Source organism: Manis pentadactyla, chromosome 13 (genome assembly GCF_030020395.1).
Source record: "Manis pentadactyla isolate mManPen7 chromosome 13, mManPen7.hap1, whole genome shotgun sequence".
Classification (NCBI taxonomy): Eukaryota; Metazoa; Chordata; class Mammalia; order Pholidota; family Manidae; genus Manis; species Manis pentadactyla.
Genome location: NC_080031.1, coordinates 107,438,438 through 107,460,468, shown reverse-complemented (window position 1 = coordinate 107,460,468; position 22,031 = coordinate 107,438,438). Strand labels below are relative to the sequence as shown.

General features: G+C 42.0%; 1 protein-coding gene across 6 annotated transcripts in view; it reads right to left on the bottom strand.

The window, feature by feature from the left end:
- Nucleotides 1-587: 587 nt before the first annotated feature.
- FBXO38 (F-box protein 38) overlaps nt 588-22,031 on the bottom strand; it is a 49,661-nt gene continuing 28,217 nt past the window's right edge. For 4 of the 6 annotated variants that reach the window (XM_036894399.2, XM_036894421.2, XM_036894400.2 and 1 more), the window contains 10 exons: nt 17,458-17,577; nt 15,904-16,083; nt 13,677-14,411; nt 8,754-8,854; nt 8,449-8,551; nt 5,388-5,554; nt 4,022-4,167; nt 3,343-3,446; nt 1,934-2,047; nt 588-1,177 (listed from right to left, as the gene is read on the bottom strand). In XM_036894399.2, the coding sequence (XP_036750294.1) occupies nt 999-1,177; nt 1,934-2,047; nt 3,343-3,446; nt 4,022-4,167; nt 5,388-5,554; nt 8,449-8,551; nt 8,754-8,854; nt 13,677-14,411; nt 15,904-16,083; nt 17,458-17,577 (1,949 nt within the window). In that variant the 3' untranslated portion in view covers nt 588-998. The remainder of the gene's footprint in view (nt 1,178-1,933; nt 2,048-3,342; nt 3,447-4,021; nt 4,168-5,387; nt 5,555-8,448; nt 8,552-8,753; nt 8,855-13,676; nt 14,412-15,903; nt 16,084-17,457; nt 17,578-22,031) is intronic. The other 2 variants (XM_036894424.2, XM_057491059.1) reach the window with 2 other exon arrangements.

The following is a 22,031-nucleotide window of genomic DNA, read 5'->3' as shown; positions in this document are numbered from 1 at the left end:
TAAAACGTTTTTTGCTCCTGACCTTAACACTCTGATACTGCACGTATCACTGCCAGATCAGGGTAATTAAGAAAGGAGAAAGGCCATCTCCCGATGACCAGGCAGATACTCCGGGCAACTCTGCTGTCCTCAGGGTCCTCTGTATGGAGCTCTGAGTTGAACATCTTGCAGCCAAAGAACTTAAAAAAAAAAAGAGATCTCAGAAACTGGATTACATTAGAACCACAGACACAGCTCTACACACGCCTTTTCTGTGCAGTACTTGGTACTCTTCTTTAAAGAGAGGGATCAGGTCCACATCAAGAAAAAATTTTTTAATAAACTTTTATTTTTATATTCAAGATAAAGCATATACACAATTGAATGTGGAAATAAATAACTAGAAATACTTTGGAAACTTTTCCATTTCTCCCTCAAACTCAAGTTGGTTTAACTCAGCAATCATTTTCTTGATTTTCTGAAATATGGCAACTATAATACCAAGAGAAAAAAGAAGCACAAAGATTTTGTACAAACATATAGCCGCCTCTGACTATAGGGTTTAGTTGGTGTTTTAATAGTAACACAAAAAAGCACACAAGACCGAAGACTCTTCAACAGATTTACTCAGCTTCGCTCGAGAAGGGAAAGGCACCGATTGAAGTGGGTGACAGTGATTATTAAGAACACAGTAAATGGGGGGGCTCAACGAAAAGTGACAGTTTATGAACTAAGTCAGGAAAACAAACAAAACGAACTCTTTCCAATTACCTGCCTTCATTAAAATGAATTTTTAAATTAAACTGTATAAACATATGATATAAAGCTGGTAGTTTGGAAGTGTCTGTATATTTCCTCTATGTACAAATCTTTGTATACAACTTCAATGCTCCTTATACATTTCTTATATACCAAACTGAGCCAGGTCAACCACATGCCCCGAGACCCTGTGGAACTCCCTGGCAGCTCGATGGTCCCAGCAGCTTTCTACCAAACAGCTGGGAAGTGAGAGGGGCCAGTCAAATGTAGTCATCCTCAACCGGCTCTCCGTTGACATCACAGTAGTGGATGAAGATCGCCACCACTCGCTGAAACACGCCCCTCCTCATCTGGCGCATCTCTGAAATTTCCTCGCCTATTGTTTCCATGCAGATGTCTGCAGACAGTTGCCCTTTCCTTCGAGGAGCATAGATGGTGCCTTGGAAATTAGAAAATGGGAAACATGTATGATTATCCGACTCATTCAGAAAAGTCACTGTGAATAAGCTGGTACCCAAACTATGCCTACAAACTGTGATGTGGCACAACGGATGTGAGCACAGTTCATGGAAGGGTCCCCATCAGTTTAGTTATATACCAGGTCTGATGCCTGAGACAGCAAACATAATTGCAGGCCAAGGTGAAAACACAGCAGACAGGTAAGTCAAATGCACAGACATGTAAGCTTATGAAGTCTTTCCTCAGAAAATATATCTTAAGTACTTCCTACAAATGGATATTCAAATATGCTAACATTTAGAAGAACTATATTCACAAGTTCCTTCAGGTTTTCCCCCAGATATCTACTCTACACTTAAATCTTTAAGTTCCCACATGCTACGCAACAATAAGTAACTTATAAGTAGCAGAATAATAATTAGTATAACCAGAACAGGGAATGACAAAATTATAAACATCTAGGCAATAGAAAAATCTAGGTAGGAAACTGTCTGAAGGAATCCTTCCTACCAACTTTCATATATTCCTGTTAAGTCAACTAATTATCTACCGTGCAGATTTAGAGCTGTTTTTTTTGTAAGGGGAGAACCAGACAGTAACAAAAAGCAAATAAAAACGTTTACATGGGAAGCAATTAAAAGTTGCACTGTTCCTAACTCTCAAACAAAATACTAAGTAACTAATGAGAAGGACAGACCCAAACTAGAGAATACAAGTCAAGCCAGGTCATAATTACTTTCTTCATCATCTTCAAAATCATATCTGGCGAAACTGTTGGGTTCTGCTGCCCGCAGGGACCTCAACCAAGGGAAGTCAGAAATCATGGAATAAGGAGCTCCATCCACAACACCTAAAGTAAGACAGATCAACAGTGCTACTGGCGTGGAAGTAATGATAGGGCCAAACATGGCAGTACTTTGTAAGCAGAATGTAAAACGTGTTTTCACCCCTCACGGCTAAAGTGCGGGGCCAGGAGCTGCCGACTGCAGTCCCTGCCCCTCCACCCTGGGCCCTGTGACCGTGGGCAGCCTCTGCATTCACTGAGTCTTCCCCTCTCTCTCCGTCTAAACACACACACACACACACACACCACACACACACCACACACCCCCCCCCACACCACACACACACCACACACACACACACACACACCACACACACCCCCACACCACACACACACCACACACCACCCATACCCATACACCCACACCTACACACACACACCACACACACACACATACACCACACACACACAACCACACACACACACACACACACCACACACACACACACCCCCACACACCACACACACACACACCACACACACACACCCCCACCCCCCCACACCACACACACACACACACACACCACACACCACCCATACCCATACACCCACACCTACACACACACACCACACACACACACACACACACCACACACACACACACACACACCACACACACACCCCCACACACACACCCCCCACACACCACACACACACACACATCCACACACACACCACATCCACACACACACCCCCACCCCCCCCACACCACACACACACCACATACCACCCATACCCATACACCCACACCTACACACACACACACACACACCACACACACACCACACACACACACACACCACACACACACACACACCCCACACACACCACACACACACACACACCACACACACACACACCCCCCCCCACACCACACACACACACCGCACACCCCCCCCACCCCCACACACACACCACACACACACACACACACCACACACCACCCATACCCATACACCCACACCTACACACACACACACACACCACACACACCACACACACACACACCACACACCACCCATACCCATACACCCACACCCACACCCACACCCACACACACGAGGTTGAGACAGGTTCTCTCTAGCAAGTTTCGATTTACTTTCTCTGTTTCAACACTGCTTCTGACTGTTTTAGGGATGGGGAAGACTCACAGGGAGAGCGGTATTTCTCTGGTCTCTGCTGTTCAAAACACCCACTACGTTGATGAGCGGTCGGGTTCCCACTGCTCCCTTCTTCTCTGAGACACATCTCTCCATCTAGTTAAGGGCTGGTTAGCTGTCCAGCTATTTGCAAATGCTTACCTTCTAATGTATAGATTTCTCTGCCCCAAGGGTACTTGGGGTACTTTTTTAAGTCATCTTCACTTCGTGTGGCTTCAGGGAAGAATTCATACTTAATGAGCTCTCTGGAGGCAACAAGAAAAATTAAATGAAAATGACAAAACTGAGAATAATGTTGAGACGTGGAGTGGAAAAGTCAAAATTGTGTCAGGCCTAGATTCCAATGGACATCCCAAATAAAATATTAAATACACTCAAAGCAGAGAATACTTATTTAGTCAAGTCAAAAGTACTTTCTTCACTATCTTCAAAATCTTATCAAAGAAAGGAAACCACTCTCAAATCAAGTATCTTGCGTGTAAAAGGTGCTTAATATGTTTATGTAACAAATGCATTAAAAAGCCCACTCTTCTGTGTTTTAAAACATCAGAGTTTTAAGGTCTTTAATTAGCTCTCTTTTCCATGTCGTAAGGCTAAAGAAATGAAGTCATGCACATGCACAGTCTGTTCTTGCCATTTTTCTCTAAGTCTGAAAATAAGGTCACAGACACAAATGCACACTGTTTCAAGTCCCCATTTCCCTGTTCTTCACATGTTTTATCTAATGTACTTTGGTACCTGAGGAGCCCAGATGAAATCACCTGGAAGCCTCCCTTTGGCAGATGACCGAAAAGGCCCTCAGGAGCCAGGGGCTACTTACTGGTTGATGTTCGCGATGGTGTCCATCCAGCTGCGGATGCGCACCTTGTTCCGGACATTGGGAGGGTTACTGAACTCGTGGATGATGCAGACGTGATAGGGGTAGGGGCCACTGAACAGCTTCTGCTCCAGCGTCAGTGTGTCCACCTGTGGGAGCCATCAGAGAGGCAAGCTGGAGGCCTAGCGAATCCCGCCCGGCACGCTCTGCGATTTCCATCTCGCTGTTTCATAAATGCCCATTGAAGCAGAGAATTCAGATTCAGGTAACTGATCCCAGGAGTCCACCTCTAAGTGTGTCCCCTACAGGTGGACGCACCGGCCGCGTGACAGCCCTGGGACCGTGTGGTGCCATCCGCCCAAGGCAAACCGGACCACCGCCCGTTCCTACGGACAGAACACGTCCCTCCCCCCGCCCTGCAGCCTTTGCTCACGTTGCCTTCTTCTCCTGGGATGCCCTCTTCCCCACCTCGACTTCTGAAATCCCACTCTGCCCTCTCAGTGCCCTATGTGCCCACCGCCCACTTGGAAAGGCAAACTTCTCAAGGGAGGGACGGTGGTCTGCGTGTTTTTCAGTCCTAGCAAATCACAGACACTCAACAAACGGTGTGTTTGTTGAAATGACTTCTGGGGCCAGGCTCAACCAGTGACTGCAAAGGTTGTTTAATATTTCATTTAAACTTTCTTTTGGCATCAAGCAGAGTCTCACATACAATGTTTACTTTTCTATTCTTCCAGTTTTATTGAGAGATAATTGATACACATCACTTAAGCTTAAGGCTTACAGCATGATGGTTTAATTCACATATATCGTGAAATGGCTACCACAATAGATTCAGCTAACATCCATCTTCTCATGTATGATACAGTGAAATGTCTGCTTAATGATAATAATAGCAGCTATATGACTGCTTGCTACATGCCAGCAACTGTTCCAGCACCATGTCACATGTATTACTTTAAACATCACAGTAACTGTAGGTTTTTATTCTTTTAAACAGATGAAGAAACTAAGACATAGAAGTGAAGTCATCCACTACAGGTCAGTGAACCAAAATTTCAATCAGACAGTCTGAAACCACAGTTGGTACTTTTAACCACAAGCAAGTTTTAACAGATATAAAGGCTTGCTGAATAGTAACTTCCCTCATCATCTAACTTGCTGAAAACCCAAAGGTATCTAGCAGAGAAGCATTAATGAGGCAGGTTGACAAGATGGTCTAGTTTGGTCAAAAAAAATTGCAGAATACAAAGAATCCCTACTGTAGGCTGAGCTAATGAATAAAAAAGGCCAAGTCCAAAAAGGATGAAGACAAAAAAAAAAATACCACTGCAGTATGCATATCACCAGAAAGAGCAGCGCTCATCACCTGCTGCATCGGGCGCAGGTATACGATGCGATTCCTCTCAGGAGGCATCCGTAGGATCTGGTCTAGCACCTGGTCCATATTCAGTTTCTTGCACTGTGCATAGTCAAACCGGTTCACAATTGGTGCATTTTCTACTTTTAAGTGTTTCAGTACCCTGCACCTGGTAGCTAGAAAATGAGAACAATGATAAGTTCTACAAATAACTCATATAAAATAACAGAGCAATGCACATCCTACCGGAAATATCTTTGGAGGAACGGATCAACTTTTATTAGCATAAAATACAGATGTAAATATCCTGAACATAGGTCAAGCAAGTACTATCATTAAAGTACAACTGACAGTTATCAATATGATCTAAAAATGTGACTCTGTCCTGTTCAAAAGGTGGTGGTCACCCTCATGCTGAAAGGATGGTAAGGTCCCCCTTTCCTATCTCAGATTCTGCTGGCAAGGAATCTAAATCCCGGAGAATGACTTGCCTAAACACTGGCACTGTTTAGGAATACTTACCGAAAAGAATGACTGATTATATTGTAATTTAATTAAATCATGCAGTTTTATGGATAATGATCGAGTAAACCTGAAGTAGTTCACATGCATTATCTTACACTTACCCACAGGAAATGAGTAGAATTGATTTTAATTACTATCACAAGTTGAAGGGCAAACCTTAAAAAAAAGACTCAATATTTGGATATTGGTCTAAGTGTTAAAGTCCAATGAGGTAGTCACTAGTAAGCCACCTGCAGCTATTTAACCTTAAATGAACTAAAATGTAATAAACCTAACAATTCAATTCCTCAGGCACTAGCCACAGTTCAATAGTCACAGATGGCCAGTGGTCACCATACACACAGTACAGATGTAGAACGTTTCCAGCACTGCAGAAAGTTCTACTGAAAGTGCTCGTCTGAAACCTGATTATGTCATCTTCGTATTTGATATATAAAATCTGGGGTTAGAGAGAAAAGTAATTGTGATGTGATGAGCACATTTAACTGCAACTGCAGAAAATATCCCCTTCCTTTTTTTTAGTCTTTAATTTCAATCTGATCCAATTCTTGTCATAAATGTTAACTTTAACCTGGTCCAACTCAGAGAGAAAATCAGACAGAAGGTATGAAACCATAAGGCCCAAGTGACTGATCTTTTTAACATTTCCCAATGGCATCTTCTGTGACATCCTTGGCCCAAACGTCGTCATTGTCCTGAGCCACGTAGCCCTGCAGCTAACTTTGATGTCTGAACGCTAAGCAAGTCTCCTATCCCTCAGACTCATTTTCTCCTTCTGTGACATGGTAAGAAAAAGGTGAAGCAGTGTTGGGGACAGGAAAGGACGAACAAGAGGATCAGATGGCAATAAGGGTTATAGTTCTAGGCTGTAAAACCAGACACAGCAAAGGTCAGTTCTAACCTCAGTCATCTCACAGGCCATCAGCCTGGTCAGACGGTGTCTAGGGGCTGCGCTACCTACCTGAGGTCCTCTGTCCATGATAAGCTGAGCTACACAGTGTGGCTGAAGGGCAAAAGATGACCTGAGGCCACGGGGTCCTATCAGTAGGTCAGAGAAGATAACGGGGAGAATCGCCAGAATCAAGTGCAGACATGGAAACCCTGAGATTCTCAGGGAGTTCAGAGTAGAGAAAGGAATGAGAAAGCAACCAACAGAACAGGAAGACTCAGCGCCGGACCCTGGGGGGGTGGAGCGCCGGCGGACTGACAGCTCTCGCAAGTGCTGCCTTGCGCCGGCCTGGGCTCCCCTGCTGCTGCCGTCTCTGGACTCTGCAGGCCCCTGTTCTGTTTCAGAAGGAAACTCCAAGAAGAGAGGGTCACTTAGTAGATGTTTTAAGACCCCCTTGGTTGGAATGGAGTAGAGGACAACCTCTTAAGGGTGAACCTGCAGCCTGGGGTCCCCAAGTATGGAGTTTTCTAGAGTTCAGGAGAGAGGTAACATAATGTTTAAATACAATTCTCCTAATTTAAGACAAAATGTTTGGTAAGGATTTCCTTGTTTTGCTTACAACTAGTATTATAGAAGTACAAAGAAAAGAAAGCCCCCAAATATTTTTTTTCCAATACTAACATTTACTAGGCTTTTAATATTTTACTAGGCTTTTGAACTAAAATTACATTTTAGTTAACTTAAATTTAAATAGCTACAAGTGGCTAGTAGCTACCACATTAAACAGTATAGCTTAGATCAACTTGACATTTACTAAGAGGTCAGACCCTCTACTGTGTATGTGTACACACCTATACATATACATACATATCAATCTCTGCATTTAACCTTCATAAATGCTTTATAACGCAAGCATAATTATGCACTTCACATATTGAAAAGAATGAACACAGGGAATATATAACTTGCCCAAGGCAAGAAACAAGTCAGAGCTCATACTCCTACATGGATAGGTACTAAAAATATAATTTTTAGTGAAAATGACAAACAGATCATGTGCAAGACATGCCATGTATCTAAAATTTTAAAAGCTCACACAAAATACTATACTATTGCTTGTTCAGAGACAAGTATGTACAAAAGTAAAGATGGACCGGAAGGATATAGATCAATACATCAGCCAACGGGGCGGCATGAAGGGGACCATAAAGAAAAGGGGGGCCTGGCCTAACCATCATGTGCTGTGAATTGATCGTGCTAATCAAATCTTGAGCAGTTAAGCACTTAAAAGCCTGGTCACCACTCCCCACAATGAACACATCTAACATCCCACAGCTGGCAAGTAGCCGAGACAGGACTCAGGCCCAGGTCTGTGTGACTCCAAAGCCCACACATGGTGTGAATGTCCTCTGTCAGATCAGGTAGCAAGGATGATGTGGAGGGAACTAGAGGAGAGGCCACTTTGAAAGATGAGCCAGGTTTCTGCACATTGTCCCTCATACATACTACGGGGTAATTATTTGATGAGAACAGAATTACAAACAATCCAACATGATGACACCTTTGAAAAAATAATAATGTCACTGTAATACTTGTAAGTGTTTAATTCTTTGAACTCATTCACGATGCTCCGTGTGACATGCGCCCGACACATACCGTGGATGAACATCATCTTGGGACAGTCTTTCAGCACCAGGTCTGTGATTCCACAGTTGGTCATAGTGACCCCAACAAGATTTTTGGATTTTAATACAAGGACCTACAAGGAGAAAATTTGAAAATTAGACATATTTTTCAGTACTTTTTTTTTAAACTTAAATGTCCCCACTGGCATAAGTAAGAAACAACTGTTACCATTTTCTTCTTTTTAGGGCAAAGAAACTGTATGAAGATGGAAGCTACAGTTCCTATATTTAGGAACTTGGCTGGACTGAAAGGTAAACAAGGTTTTTTTTCTTCACCTGCACGTGGTCATCCTCGATCACAGGATCACTGGTACTGGTGGACTTATCTGCCGTCCGTTTCCGCTTCACGGCATGACGTGGCTTTGTTCTGGCAACCTCTAGAAAAATCAAGAGGAAAATCCAGAGTTCAGCTGTGCCTTCTTTCCTTCGATGGTGCTCATTAAATCGTACATTAATACATTCCAACAAGACGATGCTCAAATCTACGACTTGGTCCCCAGTGGTCAGACCCCCACTTCCAACTGACTAGGCCAAAACAAGATCATCCCCCATTATCTCAAACTTATCTACAGCAAACATAGCATCTCTGCATACCTAGGCCATTCTAACAATTTGATTAGCATTCCCATCTCTAGTCACTCCAACCATCTTAAATACTATCGGATTAAACTCATCATTTCCTGCTAAACAACTTTAAATTATTGGTTTACTGCTCAGTATGTTTCAAAGCCTGACATTTGGAGATTTGCTTAAGCCCCACTTGTTTATTCCATGATAATCTCTCATCTCCCACAGCCAATGCCTCTGAAGCCATTAATCATTCTAGCTCTTTCTGCCCAGATCACCTTTCCTGACTTCATTTTTTGAAATATTACCCATCCCTGAAAGGTCCAACTCAAATGCCACTTGCTCTGATGAATCACCTGGGTCCCCAAACATTATATACGGTTCTGTAACTCCCTGTACACTGGTGTTTCTCAGTTTAAACTAAAAGCCCCTTGAAAGCAACAACACTGTCTTATTTCATCTTTGTAGCAATGTCAGCCACTAGCCATGAGCTAAAACGAACGTTCATGAATGGACTGGCATTCAGCATTCACTGTGAATGAATGTCACACAGATACGTGAATGGAATAATACTAATAGCAAATATTGAGTGCTTACTGTGTATCAGGCATTTTTCTAAGGACTTTAACTTGTATTAATTTAAGCTTTATAAAAGCCCTCTGAGATAGATTTATTATTCTCTATATTTTACAAATTAGGCAACTGAAATGTGGGAAGATAAAATAGCTTGCCAAGGTGTAAGCATTGCACTAGGAGTCAAACCCAGGCAATCTGGTGCCAGTCACTAGGTTAGAAAACCTGCAATCTTTTATCTGCTAAACTCTGGTTAGTAAAGCCCTAACTTGTTTACTAGTATTATTCTAAACATAATAGTTTAATTATGAAAGCAAATATTACATGATTTTATCTAAATGCAAGTTCTAAATTCATCTCTAAAACTGAGGTACATATATATTCTAAGACAAGACCCTAAAAGGCACTGTCCTCATTTTTGATAACCACTCTGCAGGAGAGCACACAGGGAATGAAGTAAGGTGCCCTTAATGAATTAAACCCCACCATACTGCTCTTTCAGATACCACCGCTGGGTTACAAACATTCCACGGGGCAATTCTCTAACTGTGAACATTAAAGATGACAAAGAAAGACAGGGAACTGCAAATACTGCAAATTCCCAGAGGCTTGGGTTGGGCAGGAACTCTTGAGAACTAGCCCAAGTGCTTTCTTTTTTTACACTCCAGTTCCTTTCATCCAGCATTTGAAATCTCTGTGAAATCTTAATATGCAAAATGGTTGAGAACAGCTGCTCTGTTTGAAGCCTAAAAGGGACCCCAAGAGTTCTACTCATCAAACATCCCCCAAGGACACTGAACCCAAGCAAAAACCCTGGGGTTCTGGCAAAACATGAAAACACTGATCTAGGCAACCCACTGAAGGCCTTCTTCCACAGTACTCCTGGAGGAGTGTCTTGCAAAATCTATCTTCATGACAAGAAATTTCTAAAGGCAGCACATTTCAAATGACAGCCAAAGTTCACACACCTTTTACAACCAGTAACAAGCCCCGGCTCCCTCTCCCAGTACCACAGAACGGGAACACAAAACCGGTCTGTTTCCATTCCTTCAAGACAGTGTTCAAACAAGAATCTTCTATTAGTGTTCTCCTTTTATGAATTGATTCTCAAACTTCTCACCTTTGACGACTGCTCTCTCCCCACCCCTTTAATTAATCAGAACATGGGATTCAATTTTAAATTTCCTGCTCCCCAAAGTGCCCAAATTGGAGGTTTATGTTTTCTAAATAATAAAACTAAGTCACACTTTATATGTAGATAACATTGAAAAACAAAGGTTTCCCAATGTAAAAGGCAAATGGAGTTTGTTGTGTTTGTTATTTTCTTATGCCTCCTTATTTGTTTAGGGACAATTAATCTTCTTAGTGGTTTCATACATCCACCAGCATCGACATACCTCCTAGGATGGTTCCTGCTACTTACTAAATACACAATTACTCACTGAGCCCCTCACCATGTTACGACACTGTGCTAGAAGCTGGGAATATAATGGTGAATAGGCAGACACAGTCCCTGCCCTCACGGAGCTCATAGTCCATTGGAAGGACCGAAGAACGCGGAATTACAGCACACTGTAGTTAACATTAGTGTAGAAGACGCTGCAGAAACAGGAAAGCAGACCGATCCAGTCTTGGGGTGTCAGGAAAAGGGTTTATATTTATGAGAACTATACCATATTAACCTTAAATGCTGTTCTTTGACAATCCAGTTAATTACTTTTGTGTTATTTCATAGAGTATTATACAATCAGGATAAAAAGAACAAATCACAGGCATTTATTCCCAAAATAGGAATTCATAAGATAAGTTAACTACATTAGCTTCTAACATGGTTTTAACACTACATAAGGCCATCAATCGAAAATCAAATAAAAACTCAAACGTTATATTTGAAGTGATTTAAAAAAATCTATTAACAATCAAGTTTGTTCCTTTACTAGCTTGGATTTTCCTCCCTAAAATTTTTGGCCAACAGATATAAAAAAACATGCTAGATTAAAAATAACTTGTTCTTTTCAAGAGAGATCTGGATCATATTAAATCAGCACTTTAACATTTCTCCAGAGAGGTTGTTACTGAAAGTAAATGGACATTTGTATTATGTTTAAAAAATATTAGGAAATTATTTATTATACACACATCAGTTACATACATTGAAAGTCTTCTCAAATTAGAAAAAAAATCACAACAGGTAAAATTTATCTAAAAAAGTAAAAAGCACTATATAAATGAGATTTATTTTTAAGTCTAGGGAATTATTTAACAAGAAAAAGTTCTAGTCATGAAACAGACGGAAATGGTAAAGAAACATGGGGCAAAAAAGAAATCAAAGCTAATGTGAAGGATCTGTATTCAAAATAAAAACTCCTAAAATAGTAATAACTGGGAAACTTTACCAAGAGACATAAAACAAAAAGGGAGAGAAAATAGCCCTGAAATAGGAAGACTCACTACTGTAAAAATGGAATTCCAAATCAAAAGATTCAAAAAAATCACTGTAAAATACTATAAAAATAAATGCAAGACCAACCAAGGAAATTTTGAAAAAGAGTGAAGAAGACAGAATGCTGGAACAGAACAGAATGCCCAGAGTCAAACCTAAGCCTATCTAAAGTACATGATAAAAGAGCATTTCAAGATAATGATATGAGAACGGGTGAGTAAGTAGTGAGACAACTTGGTGACAGTTTGCGGGGGGGGGCGGGGAGTAAAAGTTAGCTTCCACAGATTAAAATAAAGAAAATAAGCAAATAAATGAATAGAAGAATGAGCGTATGTGAGCAGTCGTCTGAAGCAGCTACAGAGAAGGCCTGTCACGGCACAGAAAGAGTAACGGCGAGATGAGCAAGTAGACCTGACATGACAAATTAGAAAGACCACGTAGCAAAAGGGATCATAATGGGGAGCTTCTGTCTGAAGAGAACAGTTTCAGTCTGGGATGGTCAAGTTCAGGTGGAGAGCGGTGACGGTTGCACCATGTGAATGTACTTAATGACAATGAACTGCACACTTCAAAATGGTTAAAACAGTGAAAAAAAAAAAGATATAAAAAAATTAAAAATTCAAGCTGGAAAAAGTATTTTCACCATTCTGACTAATGTTTAGAAGCATAAGCAAATCTTCAAATAAAACTCACATATTTGACTATGACTTTATGCTACTATGATGACTAGTGCCTAACTGAGGTCTCATATTTATCTTATGAAAGCTTACTTTTGTCACTTTAAATCACACATAATTCAATCAGCTCCACTGAGTACATTAAAAAAAGCACTATATTCTGGGGCTGATTTTAAGGTTTTAAAATTGAGGGAGACTTAGAGAAAATTAAAATACATTATTATTCATTGATAGGTATTCATGACTTAATAAAGGCAGGAGAGACAACTTAAAAATTAAGGCCAAAAACATAAACAGAATAATGATTAAGAAATGCACTCACCCCCGACCCAACCAGATGCCTTGGTAAACACACTGTAAGTACTATTAATGAAATTATACACATAGTATGTTTTAAGTGTACCTTCACCAAAACAATTCTCAGCTAAACTACTTACTTACCTTCTTATCTCTGGGCAAATCTAACTTTGAGCAAAATTAGACTTCAGAAAAAATTGCTAAGTACTGCAGGGGCAGGTATAGTGGTATACCTGTATGATATGCCCCCAGCCCCGGGCAGCTTCAGGTCCTTACCTTTGGGCTAAGGTTTAAAATTACACTAAGAGTTAAGATTTCCCTAAGTGTGGGATGGGAGCAGTATGTCTACTGGGACTTAGACATAAGAATCAGTACTGCATTTAGGGTCAAAAGACACAGTTAAATTCTTCTTAGAACCTTAACTATTTGAGTTCGTCTAGGTTGGGCATTTTACAAGCTGTTTTACAACCCCCCCACCCCCCACCACCATTGCTAAAAATCAGTTTAAAATCTTTATGATCACAGAACTCCAGCAGAGAATTCCATCTGCTGAACTGGCTTCAGGTGAGAGAACTTATGGAACGCGCTGATGCCTTCACAAGCCCTAACCTGCAGTTGCTAATCCTGGCAGCATCGTCATACCTGACTCAGGTACCAGCGGTACATGGGACAGTCTGCTCCTGGCCCTTGTTAGGGGCCTCCGAGGGTAGTCTTCCTCAGACTGCACGTCACAGCTCTCGGGCTGGGAGCTCCCCCTCCTGTCCTCGCCTGCAGCCCCCGAGCCACTCCCATTAGTCCTCTCACCATGTGCTGGGCCTGAAGACCCCCCTGGTGGCAGAGTCCTAAAGGAAAAGGCGGATCTCGTACCATCCGGGCCATTCACAACACAGGCTCGGCTGGTTGAAGGACGTTCCTCATCAGAACACCTGCTAGTTCTCCTTTGGGATTCCTGGGGCCTGTGACAGCAGCATCTGGGGCAGACAGAACTCTCTGCATCTCCCTCCTCCATGGGCTCAGAGTCCTCTGCCCCACCGGGGGGGCAGACACACTGCCTGGACACATCCACTTCTGGAGGGCTAGGCTCGGAAGAGCCGCTGCTGTCCACCGTCCTTACAAAGTCGGGGCTCTGAGAAGCAGTGCTGAGTGAGCTGGAGTTCCCCACTGTGCTGGCGGTGGCGCTGCTGCAGCTGGGATAAGCATCCTTGGGTTTTCTCTTTTCAGGAATATCCCTAGCTGCTTTCATATCGGCTTTGATCTGCTCACTGGTGACCTGACAGCCTTTCTCACAGCTGCTTTCCTCGAGGGGAAACTGCTTCGACTGGCCCATCTGATGGGAGGTGGACCTCTTTCGAAGTGGAGTCTTTCCTTTTCCACTTACTGCTTACAGAAAAAGAAGAATGGCCCGAGGAAAAGAAAAGATTTCAGTACAAATTCTGGACAAAAGGCAAGAGTAAATCTGGAACAGGAAACAATGCACACTAATTTTCCTAGAGTATAATGATGACCACATCACTCAGCTGCTCTAAAACTCTCTAGGGCTCCCTGGTGCCTCCCTGGTTTACGCTCCCTAGCACAGCCTTCAAGGCTTAACCAGGACCTCATTCCAAACCAACTCTCCTTTCTCCTCCCCTATACATACATTTTACACCCTAGCCCAGACTTTTCTTTGAACAGACTCCTGCCTTACTACCTCAGGGCCTTTGTTCTCACCTATTCTTCCGCTTTGGACTTCTGTTCAATGTTATACACCCCCCTCCCCGCCCCCCCAAGGCCTCCACAGTATGTGCCCTGTGAGAGCATCACCTGTAACTGAACTGACTCTAAGAGCAGTTGGGAGCGTCCCTGGAGACAGATCATGACTCATCCACCTGCATCCCTCACAGCATCTAACACAGCATCTGGGGCACAGTGAGGCTCAACCAATGAATGGACAAAGAAAGATTTAAATAAATAAGGTTCATTACCTAGCTTCTAAACTCAGAAACTGAGCTTCCTAGGAAACATTAGGTCAGTCAGTTGGTCACACTTTTCCTAAATTTCAGTTTCCATAAATGCTCCTTTCAACCACAGTGTAAACATGTCTGAATTTCTTAAAAGGAATAAAATAAGAATTGAGTAGTCAGTTAATGATTCGCAAATTCAACAGGCCTAAAGAACTGAGCTTTCCATGCACAGAACTGTATATGTATTTCAGTTGCAGTGTTACATGTATCCTGAACACATTCAAACACTTATTAAGAAGTAGGGTAACCAAGGAAAAATGAGTGGACCATTTTAGAAAACCTCGTCCTTTGCTGACAGTGGTAGGCACATGGTTCTGAGAAACAGAAGGGAAGAAAGGAAGGAGTCTGAGCCTCGAAGTCAAGAGAATTACAGTGTCTTGGGGAGGCAAACGGGAGAAGGCCGCTGCCTGGGCTTAAAGGGAGGCACGGGACCGTAACACAGCCCGAGGACTGCCTCGAGCACGGAACTGCCACCGCCCCTTGCTCAGCACAAGCGGACAGACCATCAGCGGGGGGACGGCTGTCCTCTCATCGCTCTGGAGGGCTCGGGGGGCATCCCTCCGCGAGGCACAGGCAGTGTGGCACCCTCCTGCCACAGCTTCTTCAAGCCTCTACCGCCTTCAAGGTCCTGACACACTCTCTTCCTTGGGCTGTGACTCCACAGTGGCTTGGTGTGCTTCGCTTGCCCTTGGCGGCTCCACCCCGATTCCCCTCCCACTCTGGCTATTGCCTTTCTTGCCTCCTGTCACATGCCGCAAGCATGTGGCACCTGCACCACAAGCTGTGATAGGGACACACTACACAGAGGCCAGCATGTCAGTTCTCACGATGACTCTGGCAGGTCAGAATAAGAAATACTCTCTCACCTGACAATTCCCTGGACTGCAGTGGCTCTCCGTTTTTGTCTCCACGCTCAGAATAGCGGCGAGCACCATTCTTGGGAACCCAGACTTCCTGCAGCTCCAGGCTGTCTTCCTCATCATCACTCTCCGAGTCGTGAACAGTGATCGGGGTTGGTTTTACTACGCGCTGCAGACCACTGGGTCCTAAAACAAAAAGCACAGGCCTAACAGTTACTTTTTGCCAAGAAAGGCTCTCACTCAAACTACTATTTCCAGGTATCTGGGCTCCTAGGTTTGCCTTGGCTATTTTAATGGGACGTATACTTGGACGAGGTATTGTGACACATTTTAACTCTTACTTATGTAAACAGTAAGCAGAATCCATCTGCCAAACGACATTAGGTATTTCTAAAGGCTGAACAGAAGATCATACGGCATCCCCCTGCAGGACCTTCACTATTTGAAATAGTCACCTAAATCACCCTAGCAAATAATCAAATTAACAGTCAGACACTCACTTAAAAAATAAGCTAGGTATTTTTCCAGTTTTGCAAATGTATGAATGAAGGCAAAGCAAATGAAGATGAACCCCAGACACTTAAGAGACTGGTGAGAAGTCTGCATTCTCTAACTGAGCATAGATAGGTCTGGCTCACTGGATGCAGCAGATACAATCCTGAAAGGTTAGATGGAAGTAGTTTGGTTATTTAAGTATTTGTATTCACATAAAAAATGTTTTATCTGCTTGGCAGTACACCTTGTAAACATTTAGATTTTATGACCTAATGCTCTCAGACAAGTGACTGATACTCCATCAATAAAAAATGTAAGCTTCAAGAAACCTTGCCTGTCTTTTTCCTGTCACATTGTACAATGCCTGGCACAGCGCAGGCACTCAGGAAGTATTTGTTGAGTAAGTGACTGCATCTGTAAAAAACACTTAGAAAACAAGGGTAAAGATATTCTCAATTCAAAGGCAACATAGCATTCTGACAGACAAGGAAGGTAGAAACTTGAGTTCTAATCTCAATTCTGCCCCCTGAGCACTAGCTGAGTGATCTTGAGCAAATCACTCAAACTTTGTAAAGGACATTAGTTTCCCCATCTGTAAAATGAAGTTGTTATTAGTAATCTTGAAGAGCCTTATGACTTTTTAGCCTGCCGTAAGTCACCCAATGGCAAATGGAGACTGGATCTTGGCCTATTTACTAAATTCCTCCCTGCCAAAATGAAGGGAAGGATAAGCAGAATTTTTAATTAGGTCATTTATTTTTCTATCTTTCTTTCTCTACATCTACACACACACACAAGCAGGCACACATACAGACATGTGCATACCAGCAGAGAAAGAAGGTGTTGCCACAGTTACAAACTATCAAGAATGAACTTTAATAAAGAATATATACAACACACACAGGCGGCAAGAACAATAATATAATATACAGGTCTCAGTAATAAATAATACAACACATCATTAGCTATAATGTCAAAGAAATTATCATTCTCAGTGTTTAACTTTTTTCATTAAAGTCAAGCCCTAGTTTTCAGAACCATGACTGTGGGAAGTCAAATGAATACCTGCTTGTTCCTCATCAACATCCATAGGAATAACCGCCTGACTGTGAGCTGGAGTCTCATGTCCACTCTCGGCCACCACCTCCCCATCTTCTTGCACCATGTCTTCCATCTCATTCAATGCTGAAACAAAAGTAAAGACAGTCAAAGTGAAACCAGAGAGGTCTAAAAGATGGCAGCCAAACCTGCGGCACCCCCGAGAAGTGAACACACCATGACTATCAGCCTACTGGAAGAACAGCACAGAAACTGGGCTCGGCTACGTAGACATTAGCAAGAAGTGTGCAGTTATTCTACCGGAGAGGAAATCATGGATAGGAAAGATCACTCAGTGGAGAAAGTCCATCACTGTGAGATGAGAGCAGGGGCAGAGGCACACAGCAGAGAGGAGAGAGCACCACGTTCACTCCTGCAGGCGCTGCCAGGGATGGCCACGGGGGTCTCTCTCCCTCCGAGCTACTTGCCTGAAGCGGTGAAAGCCAGCTGCTGGAAGACCTCAGGGTCACCCCCCAGCAGGCAGTCTTCCACGATCTGGTAACTAACCCAGGAGGCACTGGCAGGCGAGCTCAAAGTGTCCTTCTCTTTTCCCACTCTCTAAGACTGTGGTATCATTTTTTGAAAGGATTAATACATACACTGCACTTTTAACATTTTAATTACACTCAAGTATTTTATTTTCACTGAAGTCTTCACTACAGTAATAGGGCCTGTCAGTGCATCTGTATTTTTCCAGAAGATAAATGCCGAGAGCAATATCAGACTGATGAGCTGCAGTTTCCTGTATTTTCTTAAGATAAAATGGCTACTCTTCCAAGAGGATACCTAAATAAAATAATTCCTGGCTTTGCCAAACTTTTACAAGATTCAATTCAAATCCCTCAAGTCAGGATTCAAGGCACTGAATTCAGTACTCTCACTACCTAAGCCTCTGTGCCTAATAAGGACAATACCAATGCTGTCCTTTACGTTTACAGCTCAGCCACGGCCCAGAGAGCAGCGGGGGCAGCATCTACCCCTTCACCACTACGTCCTTCATGCCTACAGGTGCTCCGCCACTACTGCTGTGAAATAATCAACTAACCATATGAATGAAATCAATAAACCAACAAGAGAAAACAAGATCTTATTCTTAAAAGAACTAAATAGTCTACTTGACAGAAGACAAATTCATTCAGTTAACAAAGAAACAAGGTAAATATGATTAAGCCAGAAAGACATCACTCAGATAAATGCTATTGAATATATATACACAGTAGTGAGGCCTAAGATTTTATAGACAGTGGCATTTGCTTTGGTCTCAAATATACACAACACCACACTCCCCCTTTAATGTTCAGTCTCCTACCCCAACTTCTGGTCTAGTTCTATCCCTCAATATCTACATATTATTCAGTGCCAAAATGAGGACTGACCGTACATAGAAACCTTCCATGATAAAATCGTTTTCTTCTTTCAATCTTACGAACAATTATGAACAGCAGTTAGTAATTAATGTATACATACTCTATGCCAGGCCCTATGCTAAATGCTTTTATATACATTAGCTTTTTATTTCTTAAAGCATTTTTACATGGATGTTATTACTAGCCTGATTTTTGCAGTTGAGGAAACTGTGGCTTAAAAGGTTTAGTAATTTGCTAGGATTTGAACTGAGATTTGTTTCCTGAGCCTGCTACAATACAGGGATGATGACATGGGAAATTCTTAGTCCCTGCTCTCCAAAAGAAGGCGTGCATTTTAGCAGAGATGTCAGATGCATAGAACAAAGTCCGAATATGCTAAGTGCTGGAACAGTCCAAGTGAAGGCGAATACAGACAAAAAAGGAGTAGTTAATTCTCCTGTTGGGCAGGGAAGGTTTCAATGAGATGAGGCAACACTTCATATACACTAAGAAGCATGGTACATTTTCCAGAAGAGTAAGTGATCCAGTGATAAACAGAACAAGTGTTTGTGTCAAGATAAGGGTGTGAAAGGGAAAACAAGCCTAAAAAGACAGCCTGGGATGCAGATTGTGAAAAGCTTAGAAAGCCTAGCCAGAAAGCTTCTCCTTGGTTTTTTATAGGTAGAGGGGAGCCACTAGAACACAAGTTTGCATGTTTGTGTGCTAAGGCTTTCCAAAGATGCTGAGCAACTGCTTTTTAGGTTGCCAGATTAAGCTGTGGGAGTATACAATGTAACACCCAAAGCTATTTTAAACTTAACTTCTTTCATTGCACTCACCCACCCATGTATTTACTAAGCACCTGCCACTGCACGTTACCGTCCCTGGGTGCTGAGGGACAGTGGTGCTACTCAAGATCTCCTTTCTCATGGAGCTTACTCCAACTGGGAGAAGAAGAACAAATGTTACTAAATGAAAACGTCGGATAGTAGTATCTAATGCAACAAAATTAAAAGAAGGTTATGTAATAGAGAATGAACTGGTGGCTACCTAAGATAATGTGTTATGGTGGTAAAAAGGTACAAACTTCTAGTTATAAATGTCATGGGAATGCAATTACCGCATGGTGACTATAGCTAATAATACTGTATTAGTATTTGAAAGTTGCTAAGAGAATAGATCTCAAAATTTCTCATCACAAGGAAAAAAGTTGTAACTATGTACAGTGACATGTTTCCTAGACTTACTGTGGTGATCATTTCACAATACATACAAATATCAAATCACTATGCTGTGTAACTGAAACAGATATAATGTTATATGTCAATTATACCTCAGTAGAAAAAAAGGATAAGGAAAGATACTTCTAAAATTAACATTTAAGTTCAAACCTAAATATCAAGGAGGAGACAGCCATGCAAAAACAGAGGGAAAGACACTCCAAGAGGCAGCAGCAGGGTAAAGTAGGTGCCAGGTGGCATATTCAAGATGGTGTATGCGTGGGGGCAGTAGCACAAGGTGTGCAGAGGTCAGATCATACAGTACTTTATGGCCTACACTGGATCAAGAAACTGGACTTAGGTTTTCTAAGGCAGTTGGAAGCTATTGGCAAGTTTTAAGTAAGGGATCAGTGCTATCTGATCTGCGTTTGAAAAAGACTGCCTCAGCTGTTCTAAGAACTAACTTTCACTGAGCAAGAAAAAGTAGGGAGACCAGTTTGAAAGCCATTACAACACTTAGGGAAGAAAAGGTCCCACAGTGGTGGTACAATAGGAAAGGAGAATGCAGAGGAGACTTTTTGGAGACAGTCAACAGGACTTGCTAAAGGGCCCGAGGTGGTGTAGAACAGGCCCGTGGTATGGAAAGGAGAGCACCCCGATTCATGCCTCTCATGTTTAAATGAGGGGGTGCTGCCTCTGGGCAAGGGAAGGTGCAGGGGACTCTTGGCTGTGATTTTTATCTCTGTTTGAAAATACTGTATTATTAGGGTAGTATATCTTTTCAGAACAACTTCAACTTACCAGCAATTGTGTAAGCTATCTTTTGATCAAGTATCAATGTTTACCGTGTATTTTGTTCAGCTAAAATGTTATTTCAGTTATTGAAAAAACCCATTACAGAAGCAAATCATAAACCTTAATGGATCCAAGCTATTTTTACAAATATACTAACTGGTCTCTTTTATATAAAACCTGATTAGAAATTTATAATCTTCATTACATTATAAAATAAATGAGAACTCACTGCCTTTTAACAAAATAATTTCCATGCAATGATTTCTAGTATCAGAAATATGATTTAGTGGTTGGCAGTTATCTGCCCCAAAATCTAAAACAAAATGTACTTACTGAGAATTTTTTTTCACATTGTAGCTTGCCCTCAGGCTTCAAAAATAAGGACTTTCCACAAATCAGAGGCCTGAAAGCATGATCCCAGACCGGCAGCATCAGGATCATCTGGGCACTTGTTAGAAATGCAAATTATCTGGCCCCAAAAGACCGATTACACGGGACACATGCAGGGGAAGTCTGGTGTGTTCTGACAAGCCCTCCAGGTGATTCTGACGCACTCAAGCGTCCGAAGCACGGCCCAAATAAAATCTGCACAGCAGTGTCGGTTAGGGGGCTGCTGGTGAGGGAAGGGGGTGGTGGCACAGCATTTTTAAAAGCAGTAAGTACTCGGGATTTATGTTTTATATGAAGATATAAAATTAGTTAAGTGACATTAAAGCAGCAAAAGTATACTTTGTGATTAATAATTACTTCAAAGTAAACTACTTAAAAATAATTGGGCAATATGCTTTAGCAATGAGAGAGGCATGACTTTTACATAAGGGAAGTTTATATTAGGCAAATGAGAATTGTTAGAAAATCTGAATATCTGTTCCTGTTTATAGTACTATAAAATGCAGGTAAAGAACCTATATTTTCAGTTACCATAACTATCCCACAATAAATGTTTAATAAGACTTTTGAAAAATTTGGATCTAAGATAACATCCTTACCCAATTATAAAATTTTGGTTAATTAATACAGGTATCCCTGCTTTTTGAAAGTTCACCTTGTGCCACTCCACCTCTATGAAAGACCTACATTAATATCTGTTTCAGTAACTGAAAGAAATCTGAAGGGGATCTTCGCTTCTGCAAAGAGGTGAAAGTGAAAACAGGGTTCAAGCCAATCGATAAACAGGCAG